The sequence below is a fragment of the Hylobates moloch genome, unplaced genomic scaffold (assembly GCF_009828535.3).
Source record: "Hylobates moloch isolate HMO894 unplaced genomic scaffold, HMol_V3 SCAFFOLD_20, whole genome shotgun sequence".
Classification (NCBI taxonomy): Eukaryota; Metazoa; Chordata; class Mammalia; order Primates; family Hylobatidae; genus Hylobates; species Hylobates moloch.
Window position 1 is genome coordinate 26,161,854 of NW_026652295.1, and position 17,354 is coordinate 26,179,207.

The following is a 17,354-nucleotide window of genomic DNA, read 5'->3' on the forward strand; positions in this document are numbered from 1 at the left end:
CACCCTCCAATTACTGAATTTTTTCCTTAGGGGCATTGTGACATATAAGTATGGACTTCAGGTTAAAAACTCTTGCTCTAAAATTTGGTCGACCTACCCCATTTCTTTTCAGCTCCTTTTCTCTAGATACCTCCTCTTCCTATCTGGAATTTCTTTAGCACTTAGTCTATTGACATCTCATAACGTTTTACTGTTTCTGTTTCTTGTTCTTAAAATATAACTACTTCCAATCCTAGTATAAATATGATGTTTTGGAACAGAAACAAGTGCTGACAATATCTAGCAAAAATAGGTACTTGAGAGGCCCCCAAAATAGTAAAATATTTGGCTTTTTGATGGATTTTTATACTGTGTAACCCAAATAATAATTTTATTCATTTTTGAATTGCTCTGTCTTTAAAGGTCTTTCAACTTATTTAAATTAATATTTAATAAATTTCACAATTAAATGTACAGTGGTTAGACGCAGGATGTACTTTGCAAGTGTAACTGTTACTGGAAAGGGGTCCCAATCCAGACCCCAAGAGAGGGTTCTTGGGTCTCTCTTAAGAAAGAATTCAAGGCAAATCCATAGAGTACAGTGAAAGCAAGTTTATTAAAGTAAATTGTTCTTTTGTTCTATTCTAAGGATATTTATAGTTATTTCTTGATTACGTGCTAAACAAGGGGTGGATTCTTCATGAGTTTTCCGGGAAAGGGGTGGGCAATTCCCCAACTGAGAGTTCCTCCCCCTTTTAGGCCTTATAGGGTAACTTTCCGACGTTGCCATGGCATCTAGCACTGGTGGGAGTGTCTTTTAGCATGCTAATGCATTATAAGTAGTGTATAATGAGCAGTGAGGATAACCAAAGGTCAATTTCCTCACCATCTTCATTTTGGTAGGTTTTGGCTGGCTTCTTTACTGCATGCTTTTATTAGCAAGGTCTTTGTGATCTGTACCTTGTGCCAACCTCTTCTGTGACTCATTCTGTGACTACAAATGCCTTAAGCCTCTGGGAATGCAGCCCAGTAGGCCTCAGCCTTATTTTACCCAGCCCCTATTCAAGATGGAGTTTCTCTGGTTTAAACGCCTCTGACATAATAAAGTTTGCTGCCAGATTTGTTTTGTAATGTGAAAGAATGTGAGAACTCAGAGTTACTCTATTTGAACTAAGTTTATCTTGATAGTCAGTTATCCTGTTAGAAAACAGACTGATTAGCATAACATTTTAAAAATATTATACTGTGTGTATGTTTACTATCGATTTCAGAACTAAATTTACCGTCAATTTCAGAAACTAAAGACTCTGACAAACTCAAATATCCTTGTAGGGGAGGCAAAATTTTACCGCTATCCTCTTAAGAGTTTTTATGGCTGGGCCTGATACTTAAACTGACATAAGACAGATTAAGAGGAGAAAAGCATATAAATTTATTTAATATAAATTTTATGTGGCATGGGACATGGGAGCTCTAATAATAGACCCCAAAGAAGTAGCAAAACCTAAACGCTTTTATAGTAGGTTGAACGGAGTAAATTGTGGAAATGTAACTATGTAGGAAGGAAGGCTAAAGGAAAACAAGAATTATTTTAAGATCCACTTGTACAGAATTCTCTTGGTTTCAACTTCCTGTCCTTGAAGAAAATGTTCTTTTCCTTTTGGTATGGGGAGGACATCTTCCACATGGGAATTTTAATTCCTGCTTTTAGGGAGTAAAAGGGAACGGTCAGAGTGCCTTTCTTGTACCTACTCTTTTTAAAATTGCCTGTATCTCAGAATAATTCTTATTCCAAACTTGCATATTTTGGGATGGCATGCTCTGCCACCTTTTACCATTCATTGCTATCCTTGTCACTAATTGCTATGCAAAACTCATGAAATCAGATACAGAAAAAGCCTTCTGATTGGTAAGAAGCTCAAGTAGAGAAAAATACTTAACTAATGTTGGGGAAATACAATTTTAAAATCTCCCAAAGAAGAGAAAGGAAATAATTTTATTATTGAATAAGCATTAAACCAGACAGAGTTGCTTATCACAGGCAATCTTATGAAGAGGTTGCAAAAGCAGAAAGAAATCTTGCTTTCTTATTATGTATAGCTACATTGGATAGGTTTTGCAATTTGAAGTCAGGTGACAGCTAAAGTTCAGCCCGTTTTCTCGCTGGAAACTGGGAGACAGAGCACTATCTTTTTTTTTTTTTTTTTAGACGGAGTCTCGCTCTGTCGCCCAGGCTGGAGTGCAGTGGCGCAATCTCGGCTCACTGCAAGCTCCGCCTCCCGGGTTCACGCCATTCTCCTGCCTCAGCCTCTCCGAGTAGCTGGGACTACAGGCGCCCGCCACCACGCCCGGCTAATTTTTTTGTATTTTTAGTAGAGACGGGGTTTCACTGTGGTCTCGATCTCCTGACCTCGTGATCCGCCCGCCTCAGCCTCCCAAAGTGCTGGGATTACAAGCGTGAGCCACCGCGCCCGGCTCAGAGCACTATCTTTTTTAATGATTAACATTTCAAAGGGATAGCTCTCCAGGCATTGAGAAAATATTCTGAGTTATAAGGCCTATTAAGCCATTAAAGGGATTTACATACATTTTAAAAGGACAGAGAAAGACATTTTGAAAGTGATGGGAAAGGAAAGGGAAGTCTCTTGTTTTCAACAGATAATTAAGCCTCTTATTTTTAATTTGTATTTACCCTTAGCTTAGCATATTCAATTAACCTATGCTACCTTACCCTCTTTACAACATATACTGAATTCAGCTACAGCAAGTTACAGCCAGTCATATCAGTTTTTTTTTGTTTTCCAAAGGTGTATGGCAAGTTCTCTTTTATTGCAACATAAATGCAAAAATTTCTAAAGTATTTTAATGAAAGGTTTATCTTCATTTACTTTATGACATTTAAGTGGAATACTTTGAAAATACTTCAAGCACTGCTGTAAGGAACTCATTGAAATAAAGAGTAGCAAGAAAATCACCAAATAGGCCAGGTGTGATGGCTCATATATTCAGTATATGATAATAAGTTCCTCAAATCAGTGGGGGAAATAGTTAATGTATTGTGCTGACTAACCAGCTGATTAACTTTTTGAAAAGTTATTTCTATATACAAGAAATCAAGTCCTTATTAGTACAGTTATTGAAAATGGTTCTACCCAGCATTAGTTAAGGTTGTAGGCATATCAAGAACTGCTACTGGTGCAGGGGCCAAGAGAAAACCTCCCTTTTGGCCTCTGAAAGTTCAGTGAAAATCAACTGACAAGATTAATAAGAGAAAAGACATACAAATTTATTAAGATACAGGGCTGAGGACCACAGAATAATTACCCCAACCCCCCAGTGGGGTACAGAAGCTTATATATCCTTTCTCAGAGGCAAAAGAGGAGATGGGTAATGTAGACAATTCTTTGAGGAACAGTAAATGATTATTAGGGAGAAGGAATGGACCAAGGAGACAGAAATTAACTTGTAAATTATTCTCTTTGGAATCTGAATGAGATCAAGAGGCCAGCTTTATCTTGTGGAAAAGTCCATCTAGGTATGGTTGCATTCTTGTCTTCTTTTCTGCAGTAGATAATGAGGTAACCGAAGGCAATTGTGCTTCTTTTGATAAGAAGCTTTCTTGGTCATATCAGGAAATTGCAGAGAAAATCCCTCCCTGTATTTGGGGAAGAGAAACAAGACAAAGTTAGAGGGACCTTGATTCTTAGACTTGTTTCTTAGAACCCTCAATTTTCAAAAGCACCCACCATTACCAAGCTCGATATTTAGGGGGATAATTCTCCACCCCAAACACTGAAAATGAAAATAAGTAGAAGAGAACTTAGCAATCTACCTGAACGATCTTTAAATTCTGAGTCTATCTTGTTCTATTGCTAGGAATGTAGCATATGGAGTATATTTCCATGGTATATTAAGGAGAAAAATGCCACAAAATAGCATAGTTCCACACAAATAATGTTAAAGAAAAGATGTACATATGCAGAGATAATATTCTTTTTGCTTTATGTATCTTCTACAATGTTAACCTTTTTCTTATGAGGCAGAAATCCAGCCTAGGTCTTGAGGATTAAAAAGGACTGAAGGAGAACAAAAGGGAGTAGAGCACGGCAGGCCTGTTTCCCTTTTAGGTCCCCTCCCCCAACGCAGAGGGACTTCCCGCCAAAGCTCTTCCGGTTTTCAGTCTGGTCCGCAGAGGTTACCCATAAAAGAAAGCTGCCATCACAGGCAGCAGATCTTTGTTCTCTAACCACTTGATAATGTCAGGACGCGGCAAAGGAGGTAAGGGCCTGGGGAAAGGGGGTGCCAAGCGCCACCGCAAGGTGCTGCGCGACAACATCCAGGGCATCACCAAGCCAGCCATCCGGCGCCTTGCTCGCCGCGGCGGCGTGAAGCGCATCTCCGGCCTCATCTATGAGGAGACCCGCGGGGTGCTGAAAGTGTTCCTGGAGAACGTGATCCGGGACGCCGTGACCTACACGGAGCACGCCAAGCGCAAGACGGTCACCGCCATGGACGTGGTCTACGCGCTCAAGCGCCAGGGCCGCACCCTCTATGGCTTCGGCGGCTAAATGGCATTTTGAAGCCCTGTCATTCTCTAAAAAGGCCCTTTTTAGGGCCCCTAAGCTTTCAACAAAAGAGTTGAAATGACTGCAAACTGAGTTTCTTAATAGGGCCATTGTCAGTGAGTTCTGTCATCCTGTTTTACAAGATTAACTCGGGATATCGAAAATGGGCTGATGACTACAGGTGACCCTGGGCCGAGATTTTCCAAGGCCAGAAGAGCCTCTGCTGGCCAGGAACTTCTGGCGGCTGCCTGGAAATTGCCTGCAGCCGGTTTACCGCTTGGATTAGTTTAGAAAGCCAAGGGGTCTGGGGCCTAAATAGGGGCGGGCTAGACAACTAACTTCCCTCTGGACCTTCAAATACGTCTCGGGAGAGATGAGGAGTTTGATGGGCTCCATTAAATGCTGGAACCTCCAGGAAAACTTCGTGGTGGCTGGTTTAAGAGGACTTGGGCACGGAGCTCTGCATGGGGGGGAGGGGGGCAGACCATATTTTTACTACTGTAGAAGAGTCGGGCACTCTTGAGTCTTGGTAATAATATTCCTTTATGTTTGCCTTCTGGTACGATTTTTAAATACTGGAATATATCAAGTATACAAAATGCGCTGGTGACCACACCACTTATTCAAGTGCAGCTAAAATCCTTCCTTACGTCCCTTTCTCAGTAGCACAGCCCTCCCTTTTTCCTATCTAGAATTAACTGACATTCTAGGATAAACTGATATTCTGAATTTGGTGTTTACTGTTCCCACATGTTTTATTTTTAACTTGAGATGCACATACCCCTAATCTATTTGAATCGTCTTCATGAATTTTTACATTTGCTCTTGAAATATATCCGTGTTGAAATGTGCAGTTCTAGGTTATTTTTACCATCAATCTAGTTTTCTAATGTGTCAGTAAATACTTTATTCATTTCTCTATTGATTTTTTTTTCCTCATTACAAAACAGCACTGTATACAGCTGTGCGTTTTCTGATTACATGGAAGTGGAATTATTTGGTAAAACTATGTGCATATTCAACATGAATAAAAATGAACAATTTGCTTTCCAGGGTAGTATTTTAAATTTACACTCCCATATTCCACCAGCAGTGCTTGAGAGTTATTATCAGCATTTCCTAATGTCAGATCGGAGTTTTTTTAATGAGATTTTTGGCTATTTGGAGATTTTCCCACTTTCCTGGGAATGGTCTATTCAGATTCTCTATAATTTTTATGAGTTTTGATTTGTAAATATTCTTTATATATTTGAGTTTTAACTTTTTGTCAGTATGTGACAAATATATTCTGTCACCTAGTGGGTTTGTCTTTAACTGTTCGTGATATCTTTGGATATGCAAAATTTTAATAATGTTGGATTTTTATTTTTTATAGTTTTTGAATGCTGCCTTTTCATAAAGGAGTTATCTGACTTCCACTTTCCCCAGGAGCTGCAGGCATCAATCTGGGGAAAAAAAAAAAAAAAAATTTAGGCTGCTTATCTCCTGATTTGGCTTGAATTGGATAGTAAGGCTTTTCTGAAATAGCTGTAAGAGTAGCATTAAGAGCGAGCTAAGGGGAGACCTGATAAAAGATTGATCTTACTCTCTAAATAAGCAATGATTAACAATACCTAAAATTTTCAAAGTATTACAAAACGGACAAAAGAAAGGGTGAAAGAGGAAAGTAATGCCTAAGATACACTGGAAGTTTGTTGAAAATTGTGTTAAGTGCTTTACATGGATTCTCATATCTCATATTCTTGTGAGATAGATTTTATTACACTTATTTTAAAATGGCAAAAGAGGCCAAATCAAATAACCAATTCACAAATGTTAGATTTTATGACCCAAACTTGTAATTTTTTAATTTTTATTATTCCAGGAGCATAGATTCAAATTGCCCGGAACATACACTCACTCAAACCTGTAATATTCTTAATCACACTCTCTTAGTAGATAGAGAAGCCATCACAGAGAGTAGTAGTGGTGCTAGTCCTATAATGGAGAATTTGGGGAAATGTGTCAGGACAGGTACAAAACCTGCCTGTCACTTATCCCAATTGGAATGAATTATTTTCATGTGTCAGTTTGTGGGCCTACCTGAGAAAGTCATTTTTATTTTGTGTCTATATAGTTATGTTATTGTTAATCTGCAGCAATGTAACATGTCCTTCCCTGTCATTTTTCATGTTCCAAGCCCAATGGATTAAACACTCCTTAGGAAAAACTGTAGTAGGTGGTGATGCCAGAAGGAATTGTAATCCTTTGCATAGTGCCCTAGTGGGTTTCAGGTCAAGTTCTGCTCATTGAATGTCTTATGGTATAGCACTAGCCATGCATGGAGTTTGAGCACTTACAATGTGGCATGTGACTGAGGGAGTAACGTTTAATTATATTTTAATTAGTTTACATTTAAAAACTGGTGGATTCAATTAGATAACATTCAAGTATACTTGGAACACCTTAGAGACATGAATCAGAATCTTCTTATTCTAATTACAGATGAAGAATTCCCCATGAAAATTTATTTTGATATACTGCAAAAGTGTAAAATACATACCAGATTTTGAAGATTTGAAATGAAAAAAGAATGCAAGATATTTAATATGTTCTGTATTGACTATATGCTGAAACTGTATTTTTGATATATTCTGTCAAATAGGATACATTATTAAAATTAATTTTTTTAACTTTTTTTTTTTTTTTTTTTTGGAGACGAAGTCGCACTCTCGTCCCCCAGGCTGGAGTGCAATGATGCGATCTCGGCTCACTGCAACCTCCGCCTCCCGGGTTCAAGTGATTCTCCTGCCTCACCTTCCCAAGTAGCTGGGATTACAGGTGTGTACCAGCATGCCAGGCTAATTTGTATTTTAAGTAGAGACGGGGTTTCACCATGTTGGCCAGGCTGGTCTTGAACTCCTGACCTCAGGTGATCCATCCACCTTGGCCTCCCAAAGTGCTGGTGTGAACCGGGCCGGTGAGCCACCACACCGGGCCTGGGAGATTTGTTCTTCATTTGGTTTCTCCTACTTTCTCATTCTTTCTTGAACTAGGATTTTTTTGTCTTTATTACATGTGTCTGAAAGCCAGTTTGTTACTCTTAAGACACTACTCAAATAGAAATATAATGTGGCCAGGTGCGATGGCTCATGCCTGTAATCCCAGCACTTTGGGAGGCCGAGGCAGGTGGATCACAAGGTCAGGAGTTTGAGACCAGCCTGGCCAGTATGGTGAAACCCCGTCTCTACTAAAAATACAAAAATTAGTTGGGCATGGTTTCGCATGCCTGTAGTCCCAGCTGCTTGGGGGGCTGAGGCAGGAGAATGGCTTGAACCCGGGAGGCTGAGGTTGCAGTGAGCCATGATTGTGCCACTGCACTCGAACCTGGGCAACAGAGCGAGACTCATCTCAAGAAAAAAAAAAAAGGGAATATAATACAAGTCATACATGTACTTCTTATCTTTCCAGTAACCATTTTTAAAAGTTAAAAAAAATTGTCTGGGTGCAGTGGCTCATGCCTGTAATCCTGGCACTTTGGGAGGCCGAGGCGGGCGGATCACCTGAGGTCAGGAGTTCAAGACCAGCCTGGCCAACATGGTGAAATCCCATCTCTACTAAAAACATAAAAACTAGCCAGGCATGGTGGCGGGCACCTGTAGTCCCAGCTACTCAGGAGGCTGAGGCAGGAGAATTGCTTGAACTCAGGAGACAGGGGTTGCAGTGAGCCGACACAGTGCCACTGCATTCCAGCCTTGGTGAGAGAGTAAGAGTCTGTCTCAAAAAAAAAAAAAAATTAATTTCCTTTCCTTCACTTATATTCCTGAAGATAGAGATAAGGTCTTCTCCCAACTGTACTTACACCTCAGGCAATATCAAGAAAGCAGTGACATGATATATTACATTTCATGGGCATAGAGTTGTGAGATTTGCTCCTTTGTATTAAGCACTTGAAGAATTACTAAGTTTTTCCAGCTCATCTAAGGTAGAAAGCCATGCCATTTTCTTAGGTCCATTGACCTCTTTACTTCCAACTTCTAGACTTAAAGATACTAGATAACAACAGAGACCAAACATATGATTGCCAAGTCCCTAACCACAGTTAAATAAACCTCCACTTTTCAATCCCAGAGCTACTCTCAGTTTCCCAAAGGATGGGAGAATCTGAAGCAGGCAATTATTCTGTGCAAGCATTCTTCAGCAGGCTGTAACAATTGCTAGATTGAATTGCTGTGGTCCAGAATCACACAGCAATTATTGTAAAGCACTGAACTACTCTTTAAAGAAAAAAAATATATATTTTGAGACAGGAGACAATTTAGCACATTCAACTTTTTAACAATTTAAAAGAGATTATGAAATATACAAATAAATAAGTTAAAAGAGCCCTATTTTTGTTCCAAATTAAGTCAAAGTAATACACGTGGCTAATGAGAAAATGACAAAGAGATATATCGTATAATGGAAACAAACAAGAGCATAATGGAATCTTGTTCTGAGTCTAACGATCTGAGCAAACTAAGCTTTGCATCCATTTAGCTATTTGTAAAATAACATTGATCTGAACTTTTTGATTCCTTCAAGCTGTTAAATTCTGTGCTATCAGCCAGGCGTGGTGGCTCACACCTGTAATCCTAGCACTTTAGGAGGCCGAGGCAGGTGGATAGCCTGATGTCGGGAGTTCAAGACCAGCCTGGCCAACATGTTGAAACCCCATCGCTACTAAAAATACAAAAATTAGCTGGGCGTGGTGGCAGGCACCTGTAATACCAGCCATTCGGGAAACTGAAGCAAGATAATCGCTTGAACCTGGGAGGCGGAGGTTGCAGTGAGCCAAGATCTCACCATTGCACTCCAGCCTAGGCAACAGGGTGAGACTCTGTCTCAGGAAAAAAAAAAAAAAATCTGTGCTATCAAGAGAAATAAAAGGAGATCATTTTGAAGGGAGAAAGGGGTGAGGGTGAAAGCAGGAGAAAGTTATGGCCACTTCCACCACGTATTTCTATTAAAACACAAATGCACTTCCAGAATTTTGTGAAAAGAGCAAAAAGGACTGAAAGTAAATTGTATAAAATCAAGATGATATGTCCATTTGCAAAAATGGTTTGTAAGTCTAAAGGTAATAACAGCAGATAGCTCCAGAGTAAAAATTTTAGTCTATAAAGAGTAGTCAGGTATACCTGAAGGTAGAATTCACTGGCATAGTGTATTTTAGTTTATTTTTTAATTTTATTTGCGACAGAGTTTTGCTCTGTTGCCCAGGCTGGAGTGCAGTGAGGTGATCTAGGCTCACTGCAACCTTTGCCTCCTGGCTTCCAGCAATTCTCCTGCCTCAGCCTCCCGAGTAGCTGGGACTACAGGCACATGCCACCACGCCCAGCTAATTTTTGTACGGTTAGTAGAGAGGGGGTTTCACTATGTTAGCCATGCTTGTTTCGAATTCCTGACTTCAAGTGATCAGCCCTCCTATATAGGTATGAATATAGATCAGTGCCTCCCATATAGGTAAACAATAAATATAATTATTTGTTGATACACTTCTTGGAATATTAATGTAACCCCAAAATTACTGGTAGGATAAATAAGACTTGGATGAACAGTGAACATATGCTTTGCATGTATGTTTTCCAAAATGACCCTGCTACTCTCCAAATGCCCAAGGGCGGGCAATATCCCCAAAGACTAGAACAATGCGTGGCCAAATATGTTAAACATATATACACACACACATAAAAAATTTCCCTGTGAAACTGGCCTACATTTCCAAATCACAAATTTAGCCAGGTAGCAACCTAGCTTAAAATTCATGGACCCTTTCTTTCACTTGGTTCTTCCAAAAAAGTTTCACATTGCTCATCACCGGCATAGCCATTCTAGCCTCTAATCACACAATAAAACCCACCACCTAACTCTAACCCACCACCTAACACCTAGCTCAGACCCTGTGCTGCTGGGGAAGTTCCCTTCTCCTCAACTCCAACTTCTTATTTCGGGGCGGACTGTCTCTAGTCTCAGTCTGTCTCCCCTCTGAATCCACTTGCTTTTCATTTTCCTTTTCTATAAGTTTTCTTGTCAAAAGGAAAAATTATTGATTGAACCAACTGACGCTGAACATGCCTTAAAAACTAGTAAACTATTCCAAAAATCTCCGTGATTATCTCATGTTCCGTTTCTTCACTCATGAGAAAAGCTGTGCTCCTCCCCTTACCCTTGCAGACTATCCTGCCTGGTGGTCTGGCATCTTCCCGATGTCCTGTGGGCTGAAGAGATGGAATCGGGGGGTGAGGGGGAAGCAAAGCAAGGCAGAGCTGGGTACAGCCTAGAAGGGGTTAAATAAGGTAACTGCTCGATCGAAAGCCATACGTACTGGAAGGCCATCGGGAACCAAATTTACTAATATAGAAACTCACGTTAGAACTCCTTTACATAGTGGAAAGTACACATGACACAATAGGCTTTCAACAAGTTCTAACAGGAAGTCACAGAGCTCGACACAACGGAAGTATCCATTTTCGCGCCAAGAGCCAGGAAGCACTTTCTGTTAACACAAGTTTCCTGCACATCCCTAATTTTTTAGGCGCCATATTCCTCACTCAGTACTAACAAAGTGCATGTGGTTTCTCCTTAGCCAGACTCGATTACAAGCACTGCACGCATTACTCAGTGTAATAAGATCATAATAATCCCTTTAAAGAGATCGCCCGAATTTAAAACTGGATTAGGAACTCGTGTTTGCAGCTCTAATATAGACAATTTAAGTGGCTCTTAAAAGAGCCTTTGGGGTTGGGCTTTAAAACGCTTACTTGGCAAGTTTACTTGGCGCTGGTGTACTTGGTGACGGCCTTGGTGCCCTCGGACACGGCGTGTTTGGCCAACTCCCCGGGCAGCAGCAGGCGCACAGCCGTCTGGATCTCCCTGGAGGTGATGGTCGAGCGCTTGTTGTAATGCGCCAGACGGGAAGCTTCACCCGCGATGCGTTCGAAGATGTCGTTGACGAAGGAGTTCATGATTCCCATGGCCTTAGAGGAGATACCGGTGTCGGGGTGGACCTGCTTCAGCACCTTGTACACGTATACGGAGTAGCTCTCCTTGCGGCTGCGCTTGCGCTTCTTACCGTCCTTTTTCTGCGCCTTAGTCACAGCTTTCTTCGAGCCCTTCTTGGGCGCGGGAGCGGACTTTGCTGGCTCCGGCATGTCGAAGGCGAACTACGAGTCTGAGGCGAGCAAGAGATCGAGAAAACGGGAAGTAATGTGAGCAAGGCACCAGGAGTCGTTTTTATATAGAACCTCTCATGCAAATAAGGTGAAGAGTTAAAGTCCTGTATCTGATTGGTGGTTATTAGGGTGACGTCAGAGGTTAGTTATACCCAATCAACCCAATCTGCAAATCTAAAATACGTACTTCCATTGGTTAAAATTAAGCTACAACCCTAACCAATGACATATCTTCTTTTTCGCGCCCAATAGTGTTTATAAAAGGCGCTGCCTTTCCACTTTCGTTTCGTTGACTACTCTTAGTAAGTTGTGCCCAGTATGTCTGGACGTGGCAAGCAAGGCGGCAAAGCTCGCGCCAAGGCCAAAACACGCTCTTCTCGGGCCGGGCTTCAGTTCCCCGTGGGCCGAGTGCACCGCCTGCTCCGCAAGGGTAATTATGCCGAGCGGGTTGGGGCCGGCGCGCCGGTGTATTTGGCTGCGGTGCTGGAGTACCTGACCGCTGAGATCCTGGAGCTGGCTGGCAATGCGGCCCGTGATAACAAGAAGACCCGCATCATCCCGCGTCACCTCCAATTGGCTATCCGCAACGACGAGGAGCTCAACAAGCTGCTGGGCAAAGTCACCATCGCGCAGGGTGGTGTCTTGCCCAATATCCAGGCCGTGCTGCTGCCTAAGAAGACTGAGAGCCACCATAAGGCCAAATAAGGAGCGAGGTTGTGAAAACTGAAAAACAAAGGCTCTTTTCAGAGCCATTCTACACTGTCCTAGAGAAAGCTGGACACAGTCATGTTTGTTTCACTTCATGTTTGCTTCATTAGATAACATTGCAAAGCACTTCTTTGCGGTTGGGCTGGAGCAACTCTTTACAATGTTTTTAAATGTAACCCACTGGAAGGCAATGAGGACCCACAAGTTGTTGTAGGATCCTCCGGAGAAGCTTATTCAGCAGGGGTAACAAGTGAAATCAAACGTACAAATACCTGAAATCTATTTACTAATTCCAATGGGGTTTTTTTGTTTTTTTTTTTTTCTTTTTTTTGAGATGGAGTCTTTGTTACCCAGGCTGGAGTGCAGTGGCGCGATCTCGGCTCACTGCAACCTCCACCTCCCAGGTTCAAGCGATTCTCCTGTCTCGGCCTCCCGAATAGGTGGGATTACAGGCACACACCACCAGGACCGGCTAGTTTTTTTGTATTTTTAGTAGAGACGGGGTTCCACCATGGTGGCCAGGCTGCTCTCGAACTCGACCTCAGGTGATCCGCCCGCCTCGGCCTTTCAAAGTGCTGGGATTACAGGCGTGAGCCACAGCGCCCGGCCTCCAGTGTAAAAATTCTGTTACATTAATAGTGTTGTCAAACAGCCATAAAAATGGGATATACTCACCACTCTTTAAAGGCAAATTTTGCAATTCTAAGTATTCTTGAAAAGCAAGAAAGGGCAGCCTGATTAGTCTATCTCTTAAGAGTAACTTCACCCAGGTGATGAAAGTCTAGTGACTCATTTGCATCAGAATTTGATTCCGATGGGAGGAGAATACGGGATGCAGAATTTCCTGAATCCCATATTTGTAAATCCTTAGTCCCATTTCTTTGGAGCAGGTGTATTAATGCACTCTTGTAGTAGCTTAGGATACAACATAGTTTTTTCTGTCTAGCTAATTTGTATTATCAAATTTATTAAATCAAGATTGCTATTGCTTTTGATTGCTTGTCCACATTAATTTACCTACCCTAGGAAGACCTATGAGTTTCCTTCCTCCCCCCCTCCACCCCCTCTTGATATTACTTGCCTGCTTTTACTTCATAGCCTCAAGGCTTTCTGGCTATTCCCACAAAATGCCAAACACATTTTATGTCTTAAGGCCTTTGCACTTTAAATCCCCTCTTCCCCTGATAACTACCTTTCTCACCTTTTTTCAATCTATGTAGGTCTCTGATCAAGTAACACCTATAAAGAGGTCATCTTTGTTTATCTCCTATCTAAAATGGAGGGCCCGATTATGCTCTCTGTGCCTATGGGGAGAGGATATATATTAATTGAAATATTACATCTATACATCTTTATTTTTTCTCTATGGAATTCAAGCCACTTAAAAAAGACACCAAAAAGTAGTATTAACTTTGTATTTCACAAAGATTTAAGAGGACATAGGTTATAATTCAATACACATAGATTTGTTTGCTACTCCCAGTCTTTGCATTGCAGAAGCCCAATTGAAAAAGAAATGCAAGAGATGCAGAATGAGAAATTATAATGTAGTGACATATGAGTTCTCGATAAACAGATGCTGAGATGGAGTTTGGGATGCAAAATATTTATTAGGGCTCAATATCTGTGAAGGGGTGAAGGAAATAGGATTGGGCAAAGGAAAATGTCAGACTATGATACAGGCCAGACAAATGCTCAACCAACCCAGTGGAGAGCTCTGGAGCCAGTATGCCTGTCAAGTTGCCCCCACATTGGGCCAAAGGGGCTCTAGATCACCCTTTTTAACTCCTTTGTGGGTCACTGAATGAGGACTGTCCTCGGGAAGGATGCAGCCTTGAGTGGGGAGGAGCTCTGCAGCTGAGGCAAACACTGAAGAAGCTAACAGCTGGTGTTTATCTGCTAACTGTGCTCTCTGCAGTTGGGCTGCAAGCCCTTCCTTGAAGGAGGATCTGGGCAGTGTATTTCCATGTCTATGACATATATTAACATGAATATAAATATCAATGTTAAGTAAGGTCTATGATAGTATCTGGGAGACTGACTTTAGCATGCGTTAAGTGCATAGCTGGTATTGCTCTTTGACTTTTTTTTTTCATTTTTCTTTTTTTTTGAGATGAAATTTTCCTTTTCTTGCCCAGGCTGGAGTGCAATGGCCTGATCTCGGCTCACTGCAACCTCCACCTACCAGATTCAAGCGATTCTCCTGCTTCAGCCTCCCGAGTAGCTAGGACTACAGGCGTGTGCCACCACTCCCGGCTAATTTGGTAATTCTAGTAGAGAAGGGGTTTCACCATTTGGTCAGGCTGGTCTCGAACTCCTGACCTCAGGTGATCTGCCTGCCTTGGCCTCCCAAAGTGCCGGGATTACAGGCATGAGCCTGTAATTACTTTCATCAGGGAATTTAAAGGTGGGGGGGGGTCTTTTCTTTTTAGAGAAATAAGAAAATGTACAGACTTTCTAAAAATCTTTATTAGTTTGATATACTCCTGTAAGAGCTTTAAATGCCTCAATCGTTGCACATGGAAGGTGATAGAAAACAATTATAAAGGAAATGGGAGATTCTTCCACTGACTTTTCCTACCCCAGATTCAGCAAATCTCTTCACTTTTCCCAAACTGAGAAATAATCCAGCTTTGCTCCATACTGAAGAAACTTCAGAATGAATATTTGAGGCTCAAAGGAGAGGAGAGGAAACCTTTAAAAAAAAAACCATGGAATGAGTTTCTGTAGTATAGTGGTTATCACGTTAGTCTCACACGTGAAAGGTCCCTGGTTCGAAACCAGGTGGTAACACATTTTAGGCCGGGTGTGGTGGTTCATGCCTGTAATACCAACACAAAAACTTAGCCAGGCGTGGTGGCAGCTGCCTGTAGTCCCAGCTACTTGGGAGGCTGAGGCAGGAGAATCGCTTGAGCCTGGGAGGCAGAGGTTGCAGTGAGCCGAGGTTGCACCACTGTACTCCAGCCTGGGTGACAGAGTGAGACTCCATCTCAAAAAAAAAAAAAAAAAACCTAGAAGAGATATTTGGTGCCAGCCACTTATGGGCTACATATGCAATATGAATGTGCTTATTTATTTCTCACAACCTTTTGAGGTGGGTATTGTTTGGACTCTAATTTGGAAAAGAAAGTGTGGTGTTACTTATCCAATCAGATTCTCAATTAGTAAGAGAAAAAGCTATCAGAATATTATCTACTCAACATGGAACACACACATAACTGCCTTCTCTTAACTATCTGGTCTCATGTGCTTTAGTCTAAGGTATATAGAAACTTGGGTAAGAACTGTTAAAGGGAGATGTTGAAAGGTTCTACCAGAAGAGTATCATGATCATATTTGAATTAATAGATACAAAATGAGAAAGAATAAAACTGGACTTAATTATTCAAACAGTGTTTACAATAGTTTAAAGTGAATAGCTAAAGATTCCTGAAAATGGGACTCACACTTAAAATATATACTTTTAAAAAATATATTTTTAAAACACATACAATTTTTAAAATGCATACATACATGCTTTTCCTCAGTTCCGCCCTTCCCCCTCATCTTCATACCTATTACAGATGGAGTCGTTGTCATGCACTCCTTGTAAGGAATAATTCTGGTAAAATCAAAATAGTAAAGTCACATCTAAAAATATGTGAAGGTTTATATCCCAGAGGAGCTACATGATTTAAATAATTAACAATGACAAAATATGGGAAACACATGTGTTTATGGATAATGAGGGTACTTAACTAAGGACAAAATAATATAATTTTATATCAGGCTAACTATTGACATGGCTTCACTTACCTGGGAAGCCAGAGTCTGTGTGTAATAGTAAACACCTGGGAGGAATAGTGATTGTTTACAAGGCTGACTGGTATCTGGACTCAGAACTGGCTATCAGTAAATCAACTTGAGATCACAAATATGCCTTGGAATCACACAAAGGAAAACACCAAAAAAAAAAAAAAAAAGGAGGTAAAATTGCTGGTGTACGTTGTTGATATTGCTTGACTTATTAAAAGCTAACTTTATTCACAGCAGAATTGCTAAGCTTTTTTCTATTCACAGCAAAATTGCTCTTTTTGAAGAAACCAGTGAATTTTGTAATTTACTTGAAACTATAAGATTTAATAAAATTAACGGACTGGAATTAGAAAGTGTATTCAAGGATTGGCCTGTTTGATTCTATCTGGTACTCCCGTAGCTTTGCACTTGCGATTTCCTAGGCCCAGAGTGTTTGTCCTACCAGCCTCTCCTTGGGTAACTCCTATTCATTCTTCAGTTTTCATAATATGGCACCTCCTCAGTGAGGTATTCTCTTATTCCTAGTTCTCGTTATGCCTTCTGGGTTTACCAGATCAGGTTCTTTTTTTTTTTTTTTTTTTTTTGAGACGGAGTCTTGCTCGGTAGTCCAGGCTGGAGTGCAGTGGCGCGATCTCGGCTCACTGCAACCTCCGCCTCCTGGGTTCAAGTGATTCTCCTACCTCAGCCTCCCAAGTAGCTGGGATTACAGGCGCGTGCCACCACGCCCTGCTAATTTTTTTTTTGTATTTTTTGTATAGATGGGGTTTCACTGTGTTAGACAGGACAGTCTCAATCTCCTGACGTCGTGATATGCTGGCCTCAGCCTTCCAAAGTGCTGGGATTAGAGGCATGATCTTCCGCGCCCAGCCCAGATCAGGTTCTTAAACTCCATATCATCACCGCTTCTCAGCCTTTTGGCTAAGACCAAGTGTTTTCAGCCTTTTGGTTAAGATCATCTGTTCTTATGGGTTTAAACTCCATGTCAATGATTATATTTTGAAAGTAAATATCTTGTTTGTATTTTCATTTAATATCTGTAAACACAGCAGCATATAAGCTAAAAGAGGTCAATATGTCAGCCAGTGTCCCATCAGGAAAGAGATGAGTCCTTCAA

At 41.1% G+C, this 17,354-nt stretch overlaps 3 protein-coding genes across 4 annotated transcripts; 2 read left to right on the forward strand and 1 right to left on the reverse strand.

Annotated features, from left to right (window-relative positions):
- Positions 1–3,244: 3,244 nt before the first annotated feature.
- On the reverse strand, positions 3,245–11,774 carry LOC116459888 (histone H2B type 1-K). 2 transcript variants are annotated; one of them, XM_032140646.2, is made up of 2 exons: positions 11,327–11,774; positions 3,245–3,634 (listed from the first exon to the last, which is right to left on the reverse strand). In XM_032140646.2, the coding sequence occupies exon 1, from the start codon at positions 11,714–11,716 to the stop codon at positions 11,336–11,338; it is 381 nt and encodes a 126-aa protein (XP_031996537.1). In that variant the 5' UTR covers positions 11,717–11,774; the 3' UTR covers positions 3,245–3,634; positions 11,327–11,335. The 2 variants fall into 2 exon arrangements, with proteins under 2 accessions (XP_031996537.1, XP_031996539.1); XM_032140648.2 differs by lacking the exon at positions 3,245–3,634 and adding an exon at positions 5,969–5,989 and having other exon boundaries at positions 11,327–11,773.
- On the forward strand, positions 4,193–4,979 carry LOC116459906 (histone H4). The gene has a single exon (XM_032140667.2). It carries the CDS (start codon positions 4,236–4,238, stop codon positions 4,545–4,547), a length of 312 nt encoding a protein of 103 aa, XP_031996558.1. The 5' UTR covers positions 4,193–4,235; the 3' UTR covers positions 4,548–4,979.
- A 258-nt stretch (positions 11,775–12,032) lies between the features above and the next one.
- On the forward strand, positions 12,033–12,500 carry LOC116459887 (histone H2A type 1-H). Its single transcript, XM_032140645.2, has one exon. The coding sequence runs from the start codon at positions 12,056–12,058 to the stop codon at positions 12,440–12,442; it is 387 nt and encodes a 128-aa protein (XP_031996536.1). The 5' UTR covers positions 12,033–12,055; the 3' UTR covers positions 12,443–12,500.
- Positions 12,501–17,354: the final 4,854 nt, after the last annotated feature.